This window comes from Pygocentrus nattereri, chromosome 13 (assembly GCF_015220715.1).
Source record: "Pygocentrus nattereri isolate fPygNat1 chromosome 13, fPygNat1.pri, whole genome shotgun sequence".
In the NCBI taxonomy this organism is placed as follows: Eukaryota; Metazoa; Chordata; class Actinopteri; order Characiformes; family Serrasalmidae; genus Pygocentrus; species Pygocentrus nattereri.
Window position 1 is genome coordinate 31,214,980 of NC_051223.1, and position 12,659 is coordinate 31,227,638.

At 38.4% G+C, this 12,659-nt stretch overlaps 1 protein-coding gene and 1 non-coding gene across 4 annotated transcripts in view; one reads left to right on the plus strand and one right to left on the minus strand.

Annotated features, from left to right (window-relative positions):
- Positions 1 to 11,991, minus strand: part of unc13d (unc-13 homolog D (C. elegans)) — a 36,385-nt gene extending 24,394 nt beyond the window's left edge. Inside the window, exons 1-9 of one of the 3 annotated variants that reach the window (XM_037544428.1) lie at positions 11,741 to 11,991; positions 8,985 to 9,122; positions 7,632 to 7,676; positions 7,357 to 7,407; positions 6,000 to 6,056; positions 2,644 to 2,751; positions 2,370 to 2,429; positions 2,183 to 2,249; positions 1,792 to 1,972 (exon numbers count right to left, since the gene is read on the minus strand). In XM_037544428.1, the coding sequence (XP_037400325.1) occupies positions 1,792 to 1,972; positions 2,183 to 2,249; positions 2,370 to 2,429; positions 2,644 to 2,751; positions 6,000 to 6,056; positions 7,357 to 7,407; positions 7,632 to 7,676; positions 8,985 to 9,041 (626 nt within the window). In that variant the 5' untranslated portion in view covers positions 9,042 to 9,122; positions 11,741 to 11,991. The other 2 variants (XM_037544427.1, XM_017701791.2) reach the window with 2 other exon arrangements.
- Positions 11,992 to 12,343: 352 nt separating this feature from the next.
- Positions 12,344 to 12,414, plus strand: trnag-ccc. Its single transcript has one exon. It is a non-coding gene; the product is annotated as a tRNA-Gly (tRNA).
- Positions 12,415 to 12,659: the final 245 nt, after the last annotated feature.

The window sequence follows — 12,659 nt, forward strand, 5'->3', positions numbered from 1 at the left end:
AAGCTGCTCTGCATCCATAATCAAACATAACTATAAAAGTGATTCACATTTCTAATGATGGGGACCACATGCCCTGCATATTATACATATATATATATATATATATATATATACCAGATAGCAGGAGAATACAAAAATGAGAAGTGCATAGTCGAGAATATTTAGTTTATTGTGATAAATTATATGATAATGTGCCTTTTTGAGTATTTAATAGATATAATCAGTACTTGAATACCAATAATCAACTGCGAGTTTCATTATAAAGAGAGTAGAATTAGTCCTGTTTAATGTGAAACACTGAATAGTTCAGAAAAAAAACTAAATGTAACGATGTAGGACTGTGCAAAATATGTGGTCCCTGAGAAAATTATATTTAAAAAGCTTTTTATCCAGGCAATATCTTTTAGTTTGATTATAAAAGCACAACAGTAGAATAACTACTCCTAACATGAATACAGTGAGTAGTGATTTTAAATATGTCAATGTGTTTGTTAACCAGTTCCAAACCTCTCTTTGAGGAAGCCCAGTATTATTTGTTGTTATTACTAATATCTGGTTTGGCTAGTCAATACTTTCTGATGGGATTTAACAAATTTATGTGAAGGCTAAGGACATTGAGGAGAATTTTGGAAGCACACTTTCTTCTTCTAACCAATCAAGATATTAATCACTTTTCTAAAAACAAAGTATTGTTTATTTTTACAAACTCTGTACCTGGCAGACCACAGACATTAGAAAGTATGTAGACATTTTGCAGATGTTAGCTTTTTACACTCTTCTAACTTTCAGACTGTAACTCGCAAAGGCTTTAGGGACAGACGTCCAATTCCCCTTCTTTTCTTTGTATATTAGCATAACACAAGAGTTAATACTTTTCAAATAAGTTCACCAGCAATAAAGTCCTAAGATTAATGCTGCATTCACAAGGCCTTTTTGACAAAGGTCAAAACAAAAAACATTGATACATGCTACTGGTTTGTTGTGGGTGTGTCTGTGGGTGGAGATCAATGACAGCAGGAAAGTTATGCAAATTCCTATGCAGTTTTTATACAGAACTTATGCAGAAGTCACCCATGTCTCCTCCATTTTATTCAGAAGTGAGATAACTGGAGCTCTGCTCTGCATCATCTCCTATTTCCTGATAGCATGAGTAGATCAGAGTACACTTTGTTCAACTTTGGTGAACTTTTTTAACTGATATTTTTTTAACTGGCAACTTTTAAGGGTAATTTTTACACATTGCCATGCATCCTTGTGGATCCTTGTGAACACGGCCTAATAACAAACTAATAAGCATGCAGTTTAAAGGGCCCATATCCTATGTTCTTCTTGTACTTTTTCCCCCTTGAAGTCCACTTCTAATATTTGTGTGGCTTTATGTACCATATTTCTTCTGTACATGACCATTTTCTAACCTCACTTTGTCCTTTTAACAGACTGTATGTGTAACTGTGACTGAGATAAGACAAACAGGCTGTGTTCTGACTGGGCAGTCTTCATTGTGCTTCAGTCAAAAAGCACATAGATCTGAAATACTCCCTGTACAGAAAGGGTGTGGCGAAACTGCTGTATAATTGGATACATGTAAATAAGTAGATTCAAGTAACATCCCACAAACAAATTCAAAACTTTTGGAGCTTAATTCCTATGTGTGGATTTGAATATTCTGTTTTGAATGAACATGTGTTATTGTGTTATTGGTAATACTAACCAAATGCTAAAAATGCACTGTATTTGTTACTGCCCTACTACATAAGTACTGAAAAGTTGTCTTTGTTTCCAGACACTCACAGTTTAAAGGTTTGGTCCCAGACCGGGTTAAGTGTCTGCTTCTTAATGTCTGTTTGGAACACTTCCCTTCGCTTGGCTGAATCCTTCAGCACAGCCTTCTGCACTTTGGATGGGATAGAGCTACTCTTAGCCTCCTGGCCTTTTTGCATGATGGTCAGCAGACAGTATGGGTCACTGAAGCCTGTCATGCACATTCAGAGGAAAAAACGGAACAACATTACTAATAAATTAGAGGAAGTGTTTGTTCTGTGTCAGTGATGTAACTTTTTTTGGCAAAAGAATATTTATGGAGGGATAAATATAGCAATGAAATATCACATTTAGTCATGTGATCTTGTATTAGTGCAGACGTTTGAATAGGAGAATGCAGAAAGCAGAAATTGACTCCTACCACTAACGTCCTTTCCCAGAATCCCTTTGGCTTCCTTGACGGTGACCTTGAGGCAGTAAAATGGCTTCTGAACAAAATAATCAAACAAAGTGTGTATGAGAAAAAAGTGTAGATTCCATTGACTAGGATTAAAAAACAAAACAAAAACAAAAACAAAACAACAATGCCAAATCAATTTGCTAATCACCTCTGCATTCTCAACTTTTTCACTCAGGCTCTCATGCTCTGTGTCTGTCATGCCAAATGCCTATAAAAAATAACACATTCATGCATTAAAGTGACAATATATCACAAATAACATTTAACAACTTTAACAATTATACCAACAACTTTTGTTTGGTATAATTACCTTTTCAAAAAAGTTGTTGCAAACTCAAAGTGTTAGCATACTATATGTACATATATGTATATGTATATATATATGTGTATATATATATATGTTGTGTCATTTGTAAACTCACCTCTTTGATATACTGCTGTAGCTGAGTGTCAGTGTACGTTGTATTGCTGGTGGGCTTCCCTAGTTTGTATTTAATGGTGTACAGGAGCTCCTTGTACAACGGTTTCAGCTGCAGACATTATAGAATGTTTTCATTCATTCAATCACTAATTCAGTTACACAGGTTCATTTTTATTTACTGTATATACATAATATGGACACCTGACCATCACATCTATACAAGATTATTGGTAATCCAAAACGATTAATATGGAGTTGCCCTGCTTTTGTCACTATTAACGAGGCTCTTCTGGGAAAGCTTTCCACAAGATTTTGGAATGTATATGTGGCAATCTGTGCCCATTCGGTCAAAAGAGCATTTGTGAGGTCAGACATTGATGCAGGACAAGAAGGCCTGGCTCACAATCGATGCTCAAATTCATCCCAAAGGTGTTCAGTGGGGTTGAAGCCACTATCATCTACACCAAACCATGTCTATGTGTTTATGGAGCTCACTTTGTGCACAGGGGCACAGTCATGCTGGAACAGGAAAGGGTCTTCCCCAAGCCGCTGTCACAAAACTGGAAGCATTTAATTATCTGAAATATATTTGTTTGCTGTAGCATTAACATTACCCCTCAGTGTAACCAGGGGACTGGGCCCAAAGCCTGAAAAACTGTGCATTTTAGTAGGTAGTATTCTTCTGACATTCACCAAATACAGATTCATCCATCAGACTGATAGATAATGAATCATGATTCATCACTTCAGAGAACACATTTCCACTGCTCCAGAGTCCAGTGGTGATGTGCTTTACACCACTCCAGCCAACGCTTGGCACTGTGCATTGTGATCTCAGGCTTGTGTGCAGCAGCTCTATCATGGAAACCTAGTTAATGAAGCTCTCAATGCACAGTTGTTGTGCTAACATTGCTTCCAGAGGCAGTTTTTGACTCTTAATGAGTGATGCAACAGAGAATAGGTGATTTTTACATACTAAACACTTCAGCACTCAACAGTGACATTCTGTTTGTGGGGTCTACTGCCTCATGGCTGAGCTGTTGTTCTTACACACTTCTATTTCACAGTAATATCACTTACAGTCAAGTTAAGTGATATTTTTTTAATCCCACAAATGGGGAAATTCCATCTCCGCATTTAATCCATCCGTGAAGTGAAACACCACATACACACTAGTGAATACACACACACTAGGGGCAGTGAGCACACTTATCCATGGTGCCCGGGGAGCAATTGGGGGTTAGGTGTCTTGCTCAAGGACACCTGAGTAATGGACTGTCAGCACTGGGGATCGAACCAGCAACCTTCCGGCCAGTTCCCTAACCTCCAGCCCACAACTTCCCCAGACAGTCAATTAGGTCCCACCAAGATACTAGGGCAGATCTAGCAGGGCATGAACTGTCTTGTGGCAGAGGTGTGATCCCACGTTTAAGGCCTCTAAGCGCTTCGGTAAAACCCACTGTCAATGTTTAGGAATTGAGATTTCATGGCTATCTGCTTGATTTTACACACCTCTTAGCAATGGGTGTGGCTGAAACATCTGAAAACAATAATTAGGAGAGGTGTCCAAATGCTGTTGGCCACATTATGTATCAAGGATAACAATCAACCTAAAGGTAAAGGTGGCAATGTTAGTAAAACTTGTTTACAACTAGTAGTCCCTGAGGCCTGAAGTTACTGTTAGGCCCATAAATATTTGGACAGTGACACAAGTTTTGGTATTTTAGCTGTTTACCAAAACATATTCAAGATACAGTTGTATAATCAACATGAGCTTAAAGTGCAGACTCTCATCCTAATCCTAATTGGAGGAAGGGTTTAGGAATTATAGCTCTTTAATATGTAGCTGCCTCTTTTTTAAGGGTCCAAAGATAATTGGACAATTATCTTAAAAGCTATTTCATGGGCTGCATGGGCTATTCCCTCATTAATCCATCATAAATTAGACAAGTAAAAGGTCTGGAGTTGATTCCAGGTGTGGCATTTGCATTTGGAAGCTGTTGCTGTGAACCTACAACATGCAGTCAAAGGAGCTCTCAATGGAAGTGAAACAGACCCTCATTAAGCTGAAAAAAAGAAGAAATCCATCAGAGAGATAGCAGAAATGTTAGGAGTGGCCAAATCAACAGTTTGGTACATTCTGGCGTAAAAACAGCCCATTGTTGAACTCAAGAACTCAAAAAGACCAGGACTTCTACAAAAGACAACAGTGGTGGATTATTGCAGAATCCTTTCCATGGTGAAGAAAAACCCTTCACAACATCCACGCAAGCTAAGAAAACTCTCCAGGCAGTAGGTGTATCAGGGTTCACCACAAGGTGCAAAACACTAATCAGCCTCAAAAATAGAAAGGCCAGATTAGACTTTGCCAAAAAATGTCTAAAGAAGCCTGGAACTTCTGGAACAGCATTCTTTGGACAGATAAAACTAAGATTAACCTGTCTCAGAATGATGGGAAGAAGAAAGTATGGAGAAGGCTTGGAATGTCTCATGAACGAAAGCACACCACATCGTCTGTAAAACATGGTGGAGGCGGTGTGATGGCATGGGCATGCATGGCTTCCAATGGCACTGGGTCACTAGTGTTTATTGATGATGCAACAGAAGACAGAAACAGCCCGATAAATTCTGACAATATGTACAGGGATATACTTTCTGCTCAGATTCAACCAAATGCAACAAAGTTGATTGGACATCGCTTCAAAGTGCAGATGGACAATGACCCAAAACTTACTGCGAAAGCAACCAAAGAAGTGGAATATTCTGCAATGGCTGAGTCAATCACCAGATCTCAACCCGTTCGACCATGTATTTCACTTGCATAAGACAAAACTTAATGCAGAAAGACCCACAAACAAGCAACAACTGAAGACAGCTGCAGTAAAGGCCTGGCAAAGTATCACAAAGGAGGAAACCCTGCGTTTGGTGATGTTCATTGATGGCAGTCATTGCCTGCAAAGGATTCTTAACAAAGTATTAAAAATGAACATTTTATTTATGGTAAAGTTAATTTGTCCGATTACTTTTGAGCCCTTGAAATGAGGAGGCTTTGTAGAAAAATGGTTGCAATTCCTAAACATTTCATAGGATATTTTTGTGCAACCCCTTGAATTAAACCTAAAAGCCTACACTTCAATTGCATCTCAGTTGTTTCATTTCAAATCCAATGTGGTGGCTTGCAGAGCCCAAATCGTGAAGACTGTGTCACTGTCCAAATATTTCTGGGCCTAACTGTACAAGCCAGAACTAGATAAACAGACTGTCTGATATTGTACAGCCCAATTATGCAATAAAATCCTGTTTGGGAAAAGTCAGTTGACTGGAAACAAGGTTTAAAAGCTGAGATAAAACACTCACTTCTTGCTCTTTGTACCTCCTCGCCCTCTCCTCTGGATCTTCAGGTTCCTTGAAATCCTACAATGAAATGTTCCGTTCAGCTGAATCATAATGTAGCCACTTTATCACTGCATTAAAAATGACCTACTACACCTACTACTTCATTTATTTATTTATTTTTTAGTTGTCTGGTTATTTACTTATTTTATTTGTTTTTTCTGTTTCTTTCTTTTTTGTTTCTATTATTTATTTATTTCCCCCCTATTTATTTATTTACTTATTTAATTATCATTATTATGATTGATTGATTATTATTATTATTATTATTATTATTTTATTCTATTTTTTTTCCCTCCCTTCTTCTCTTTCTTTCCTGTCCTCTTTTTTATTGCCTGTCAGGCCTGGCCAAACAAATAAAATACAAACTTTAACAAGAATAGGCTTTAGTAACCTATAGAGCTTTTTCTTGTGAAAACAAATATGTTTGGTACATCAGTACATTCGGATTACCATTCCGATTGCAAAAATGGCCAGACATGACAGGTTAAAAAAAAAAAAAAAGACCTACTACAGCTATCGCTATAAAACACATCAGGATCAACAAATTCCACTCCTGTAGAGCCGCACCCCTGCACTGAGTTTTCCCTGATTGAAGCTAGTAAATAATACTTTTATTGGGCAATGTATACAATCATTAATTGAGCTTCACAGATTTATTTTATATATACAATGGCACTTATATACAAAATATAAGTAGTAAGCAAAGTAAGCAAACTATACAGCATCATTTTAACATAATCAGAATACTAAACATTTTTTTAAACAGTGTATAAATTCAGAGTGACAAGACACTGTTGCTGTTTACAGCAGCTTCTAACTAACTAACTAACAAAAATCTCTTAAATACAGGAGCTACTTTGGGGGTCATAAGTACAACTTAAATTGTGTTCAAGTGATTTTGGTTGGAAACAGGAGGGACACACTAGAAATAATGCTTTTTGTGCATTTGTTTTGTGTAACTGCAATGAAATGGAGGGCAGACAATGTGTATGACAAGACTGATGTCTTTATCCCGTGAGAAGCATCAGTTAACATGCTTAAATTTGTACATTCACATGTGAATAATACCAGACTGCAGTTTTCATTTGTGGCTGCTGAAGTAACCGAAATACAATTATGAGTGGTCCTCGCTACTTTTTTGTTTAAACAAAAAACTCGGAAACTTAGGGCTCCCCCAACTCGGAAACTTAGGGCTCATTAAAAAAATCTGAGTGTCCTAGTACAGCAAATACGACACTGTGGTGGCGTACATGTGTGCCCATCTTCTGAATGCCAAATTTCAGACATGACTGGAAATTGTTCGAGCTTCAGAATTTACCTTTCTGTCCTTCTGTCTTCTTGTCATTCCCAGCCTCCGTGCAGGCGAGCCCTGCAAAGGACATACAGCCAAAAAAACGGGAAGTTTTATTTAAGTCAGTTACTAACATGCAATAAGTTACCCTCCCATTGTGTTCACTCCTAATTACAGTAATCCTGTCAGCAGTACACAACATGATTTCTCACTGGCATGTAACACAAGCTGAAGTGTGACAAAACAGACAAAATGGAGGTTCTTACAATACACATGAACACAAAACAATTCAGTTACCCTACCTGTCTCGGGGCTCTTAGAGATGATCCTGTACCTGTTGGATTTGACTGTGCAGACAAAAAGTTTAAAAAAGTGGGAAAAAAAAAAAAAAACGTTACTCAGTGAATCTGACATTTTTAAAAAATGGGACATTACAGAATAATTCACTCTGTTCTTTATTTATGATTAAATGCCACAAACAATTATTTCAATAGTCTATGGTACAAAATATGTGATACAAAAGTTGTGTTTAAATGCCATAAAATGGATCAAGCAAAGATAATGTGATTTATTTTTTTTAGGCCCATTACCCTAAAGCAACACTGCTAATAATAACTTTATTATAGCACACTGTGCTATAATAACCTCTGATCATTGTGATAAATGAAATCTTACCAAGTGAAAACATCTTAAATGCAGTCACAATTGAATCTAATCAATCTAATATTTCTAATTATGAGATTGTTGTGAGAATATTTTATTCAACTTACACATTTTTACTTGTTTTGAGTAATTCATCTAGTGAAAGTGCTGTTCCTTCAGCAGATCATTTTACTTGTTTTGAGAAGTAATTTTTCATTCAAAGAAATGATTCATAAAACAAGCAGACATAAACAAGACTCTTTCATAGGATAAACTGCTTAGAACAAGTTCATGTTTAGTTGTGTAATCCTAAAATATTATTACAACAATCTCACAGTGTGAATATGAGATATATTGACTAGATCTCAGATGTTTAGATGTTTTGACTTCGTTTTTGCAGTGTTTAAGACTATTCATTGATTGCTGGCTTCACGGCTGAAGCCTGATTAAATGTCTTACTTCGACATTATGCAAGGTGTCATTTTGAAGAAATCTGTAGCAGGACCGTTATGACTGCTGCACTTTTTCCACATCACTCATTTCAGACCCATGCGGAACATGTTCATGCAAATAGAAGGGCATCGCTACGATGGTTGCATGCAGTTCTCTAAAACCCTTCCTCGTTTGCTATACGGAAGCTTTGTAACAATGCATCAGGATTTTTATTCTGCTTTGACAGCCAGCTCCATCCCATATCAGCCCCCACTGTAAAGTACCCTAACTGCACTGCACTGTCATCTCCAGTAACTGTGTGGCGTAGCAAAAAATAAAATGTCAAAGGTGGCAGAAAGGGAAGCCTAACTCTCATTAAACATCATGAAATATCCACTATATTATATGACAAAGTAAAACACTGTAAAGACATTCCAGAATTATGTATTTCTATATAATCTGACGGTAATAAACTGATGCAGAGGCAGAAGCCAATGCCACAGCATGTCCATCTTTTCAACCCCTCTCTGTTTAAGCATCGAGGTCTACACAGGTCAGATATAAATGTGTTTAGGACTTGCCTCTCGAGGTGGAACAAGCAGTTTGTCTGTGTTTGGACCATCCTGGACTGAGACCATGTTGCTGATGAGCACAGAGAAAGCTTCAATCCACCTTCTCTAAAACACTTCCCGTCGAAATCCTCCAGAAGATTGTTCCTCCTCAGGAAAGCATCAACAGTTACAAACACAACGCAGGTTCAACCGATCCACTCAAACAAAAAGGGCCCAAAGAAAACTGACACAGCCATATATCTTCATAAGGGAGTCTTTAAGGGTATTGCGGAAGTTACCATTTCCTGTTTAAGGTTGGCCCTGTAACCGTTTCTTCATCTGACTCTTTCAGCAGAGCATGTTATCTCTCAGCTTCTTCTCTCTGCTCTCTCTCTCTCTCTCTCTCTCCATCTTCCTTCCTCTCCTCCGCTGTACACAGCTCTCTGCCAGGCCTCTGATCTCTCCCTGCTGATGATTTAGCAGACCGTGACAAGTTGCAAATAGCTCTTTGTAAGCCAAATGCTGAACATAAACGATCATATCTCAAAGCTACAGTACTCTCGGTGATTGATATGTGCAGCCACAACTTTGTATCTGAATGATAAGAGCATGATGTAAATGAATAATCCAGCTCATTTGCATTGGGTGAAAGAAAGGGTTCGGAAATGCTACGTGAGAACCTCAGCACTGCCTAAATATCATTTTTTCAAAACTTCTTTTCACATCACTGCACACAACAAGGAAGTCCCACTTGTTTTTTGTTAATATTAAAACAGCTACTAGGCTGCATTATGTCTCTCATTATGTTTAGTATTATGTAGTTATATTTATATATGTTTACTTATATTCCCCTTTTTTAGTCCATCTGAATGTTCAGGAACTCTTAAGTAGTCATCCATGGCTTCTTGTTTCACTGGGTTGTAAATAAGAGGTGACAACATTCATCAACATGGGAAAGATCAGCTACTGCAATAATTTAAAAGTTTCAAACAACCAGAACTGTAGTACAGGGACCCCCAGACAGTCCATCTTTTTGCTCCAACCCATCTTGCAACAGCCATAATATGGACCATTTGACCATATTCTTTATGACCGATTTGGGAACCACTGCCATAGTGAACTCTGCTGGAAGATGGTGCATGTTAATTTTACTCCTATGATGCACAATTTGTTAGACAGATCATCATTTCTCCAAAGATCACAGTTGGAAATTTGCAGATAATTGCAACATTCTGGGCTCACCAAGTCTCCAAAAATAGGATTAGGCCAAATCTCATTTCACACCTTGCCCCAAGGACAACATGGTGTTAGGGCTGCATGGTCCTCCAAACTGAGGTTTTTCAGAGGCTAGAAGAGGAAAACGTTCGCATCTTGATTCTTAATTATTAAGTTAATGTTTTCTCCACTTAGGTTTTTTGACTTTCCAGCCCACTATGTACTACTGTTCTCCTCAGAGTTCAGGCCTGTAGACAACTACAGGGTGCTTTGAGGCCCACTGGTGGCCCGCAGACTACAGGTTGAGAAGCCTTGATCTAAAACATGCATCCAAATTCACACCAAAAAGGTAAAATGGTGACAGAATCAAGCTTTTGACATGGCCACCTTAGCCCCCTGATGGAAGCCCCGTGGAAAACCTGTGAGGTCAGCTGAAGAAGGGAGTACCTAGGACCCTGGAAGATCAAGAGAGATTCTGTATTGAGGAGATTCTTTGCTTTGCAACTGCATCAAGTATTAGAAGGGATTACTCGCTGCTGCAATTTTGGCAAAGGGGCCTGCATAAAGTAGTGAATGCAGGTGTGCCAATAATTCTGACATGCAGTTTTGTTAAAAATTATTTTTGTTTTCTTAGATTCAATTTACTTCAGTAAAGATGATGATGATGATGATGATGATGATGATGATGATGATGATGATGATAATGACAGATTGGTAAACTTTTATTGTTGGCTAAGAAGGTCACTACAGAATGGATGTTGGCTCTACACAGATGCAGGTTTATTTGTGTGATGGGTGTTAGGAGCATGCGAGAGGAACAGAATGGACACAGCAGTATTTTGTATTTATTCTTCCTGTAGTCTGAGCAGATTATAGCTTCTCGTTACTGATGCGTCATCTCGTATTCGCCCTATACATAGCCTTACTGCACACGGATCAAGCTCTGCTCAGGTCTAATTTTAAACTGTAGCGACACTGTGCGGCCATTCGTGGAATTGCACATGCACTTACTGCAACGATGCGGACCACTTTTCTATCAAGTCACCATTCTCCAAATTCCAACAACTTGTACACTCACTGGTTACACTCTGAGCTCCACTTTCCTTTAGGTTCCATTACATATTGTAATCTACTCGTGCAGACTGTAGCTCTGCTGTCTGTTATCATTGCACAATGACAACTGCCCTGTACCACAGTCATAAGTAGTCAGTTTCTGACCACAGCAGCCCTGCTGACCACATATATACACAGACATAATAGGGGCTATAGGTTCTATATGTACATGTATGTACATAAAAATGGTCCTTCAATTGTTCTTTACCCTTAGGCATCCTTTAGTAAAGAAATGTGGTGTATCTGATTCTACATAGAACATTTTTGAAAATGGTTCTTTAGCAACAATAAGGGGTACAAGCACAGTAGCAGAATTCTTTCTGGTGTTATATAGCACCGTTTTCAAAAAGGTCTATAAAGAACCACATCATGAAAACATGACAATATTTAGCTCCTAGCGCAGGAAGAGGGATTCCAATAATAACACAGCACAGACACAGCCCCAAAATAATACTCACGGCTCTATTCAGACTCCTGCTTCGTTTAGACTTCACATTTGATGCGTGTTAAAAGTAAGTCAGCTAACTAGGTTAGCTAGCTATGTTAAGTCTCATTCGTTAGGATTTTTCGAGCTACACGTTGAAACGTAATAGATCTTTATAGCAGCTGCTGTTTTCAATGTTTTCATGTTGAATATACCGGCTAAAGAAACTCATGAACAAGGGTTTTCTTCCATACATACAGCTTAAGTTTTATACGCTTTTATTTTATAGACTTATGTATGTAAAAGGACTAAATAATAACTAACCGCATTAAAAAGTTACGTTTTTTCTAAAAGATATATCTATATGCAGCAGTCGGTCTGACTCGGAGGCTCTCGAATGACGTCGCCGTTGTCACGTTGCTAAGGGGCGTGGTCGCGCTGATAGTTACGGGTGCGTGTTTCTATGGCGCGTGACTGGTTAGTTTCATGAGGCAACGTGTCGTAAAATAATAAAATCAATATGTTTCAAATTTCGTCCTTTAAAACGAAAGAAATACAAAGCAAAGTGATTAAACAACGGGACAGGTCGCAGGCGTCCTATGCGCTGTAAGGACTATTCAGGCCACGCTGGTTAACAGCGCCGCTGGTGTAGTGGTATCATGCAAGATTCCCATTCTTGCGACCCGGGTTCGATTCCCGGGCGGCGCACAAGCTTTTCCTCCTTTTGTGTCCGAGCACAAGTCATCACTTCATTTCACACTCACTTCTACTTCATTTCAGATCGCGTAATCTTTACTCAAAGGGTTTATACACAAACACGCAGACGTATGTATGTATGTATGTATGTGTGTGTATGTGTGCGTGTGTGTGTGTGTGTGCACTAGGTTTATGCCACATTGTGGGGACCATAACCTGTTCACATACTTACGCTGTAACTTTCTTGAGGGAACCAC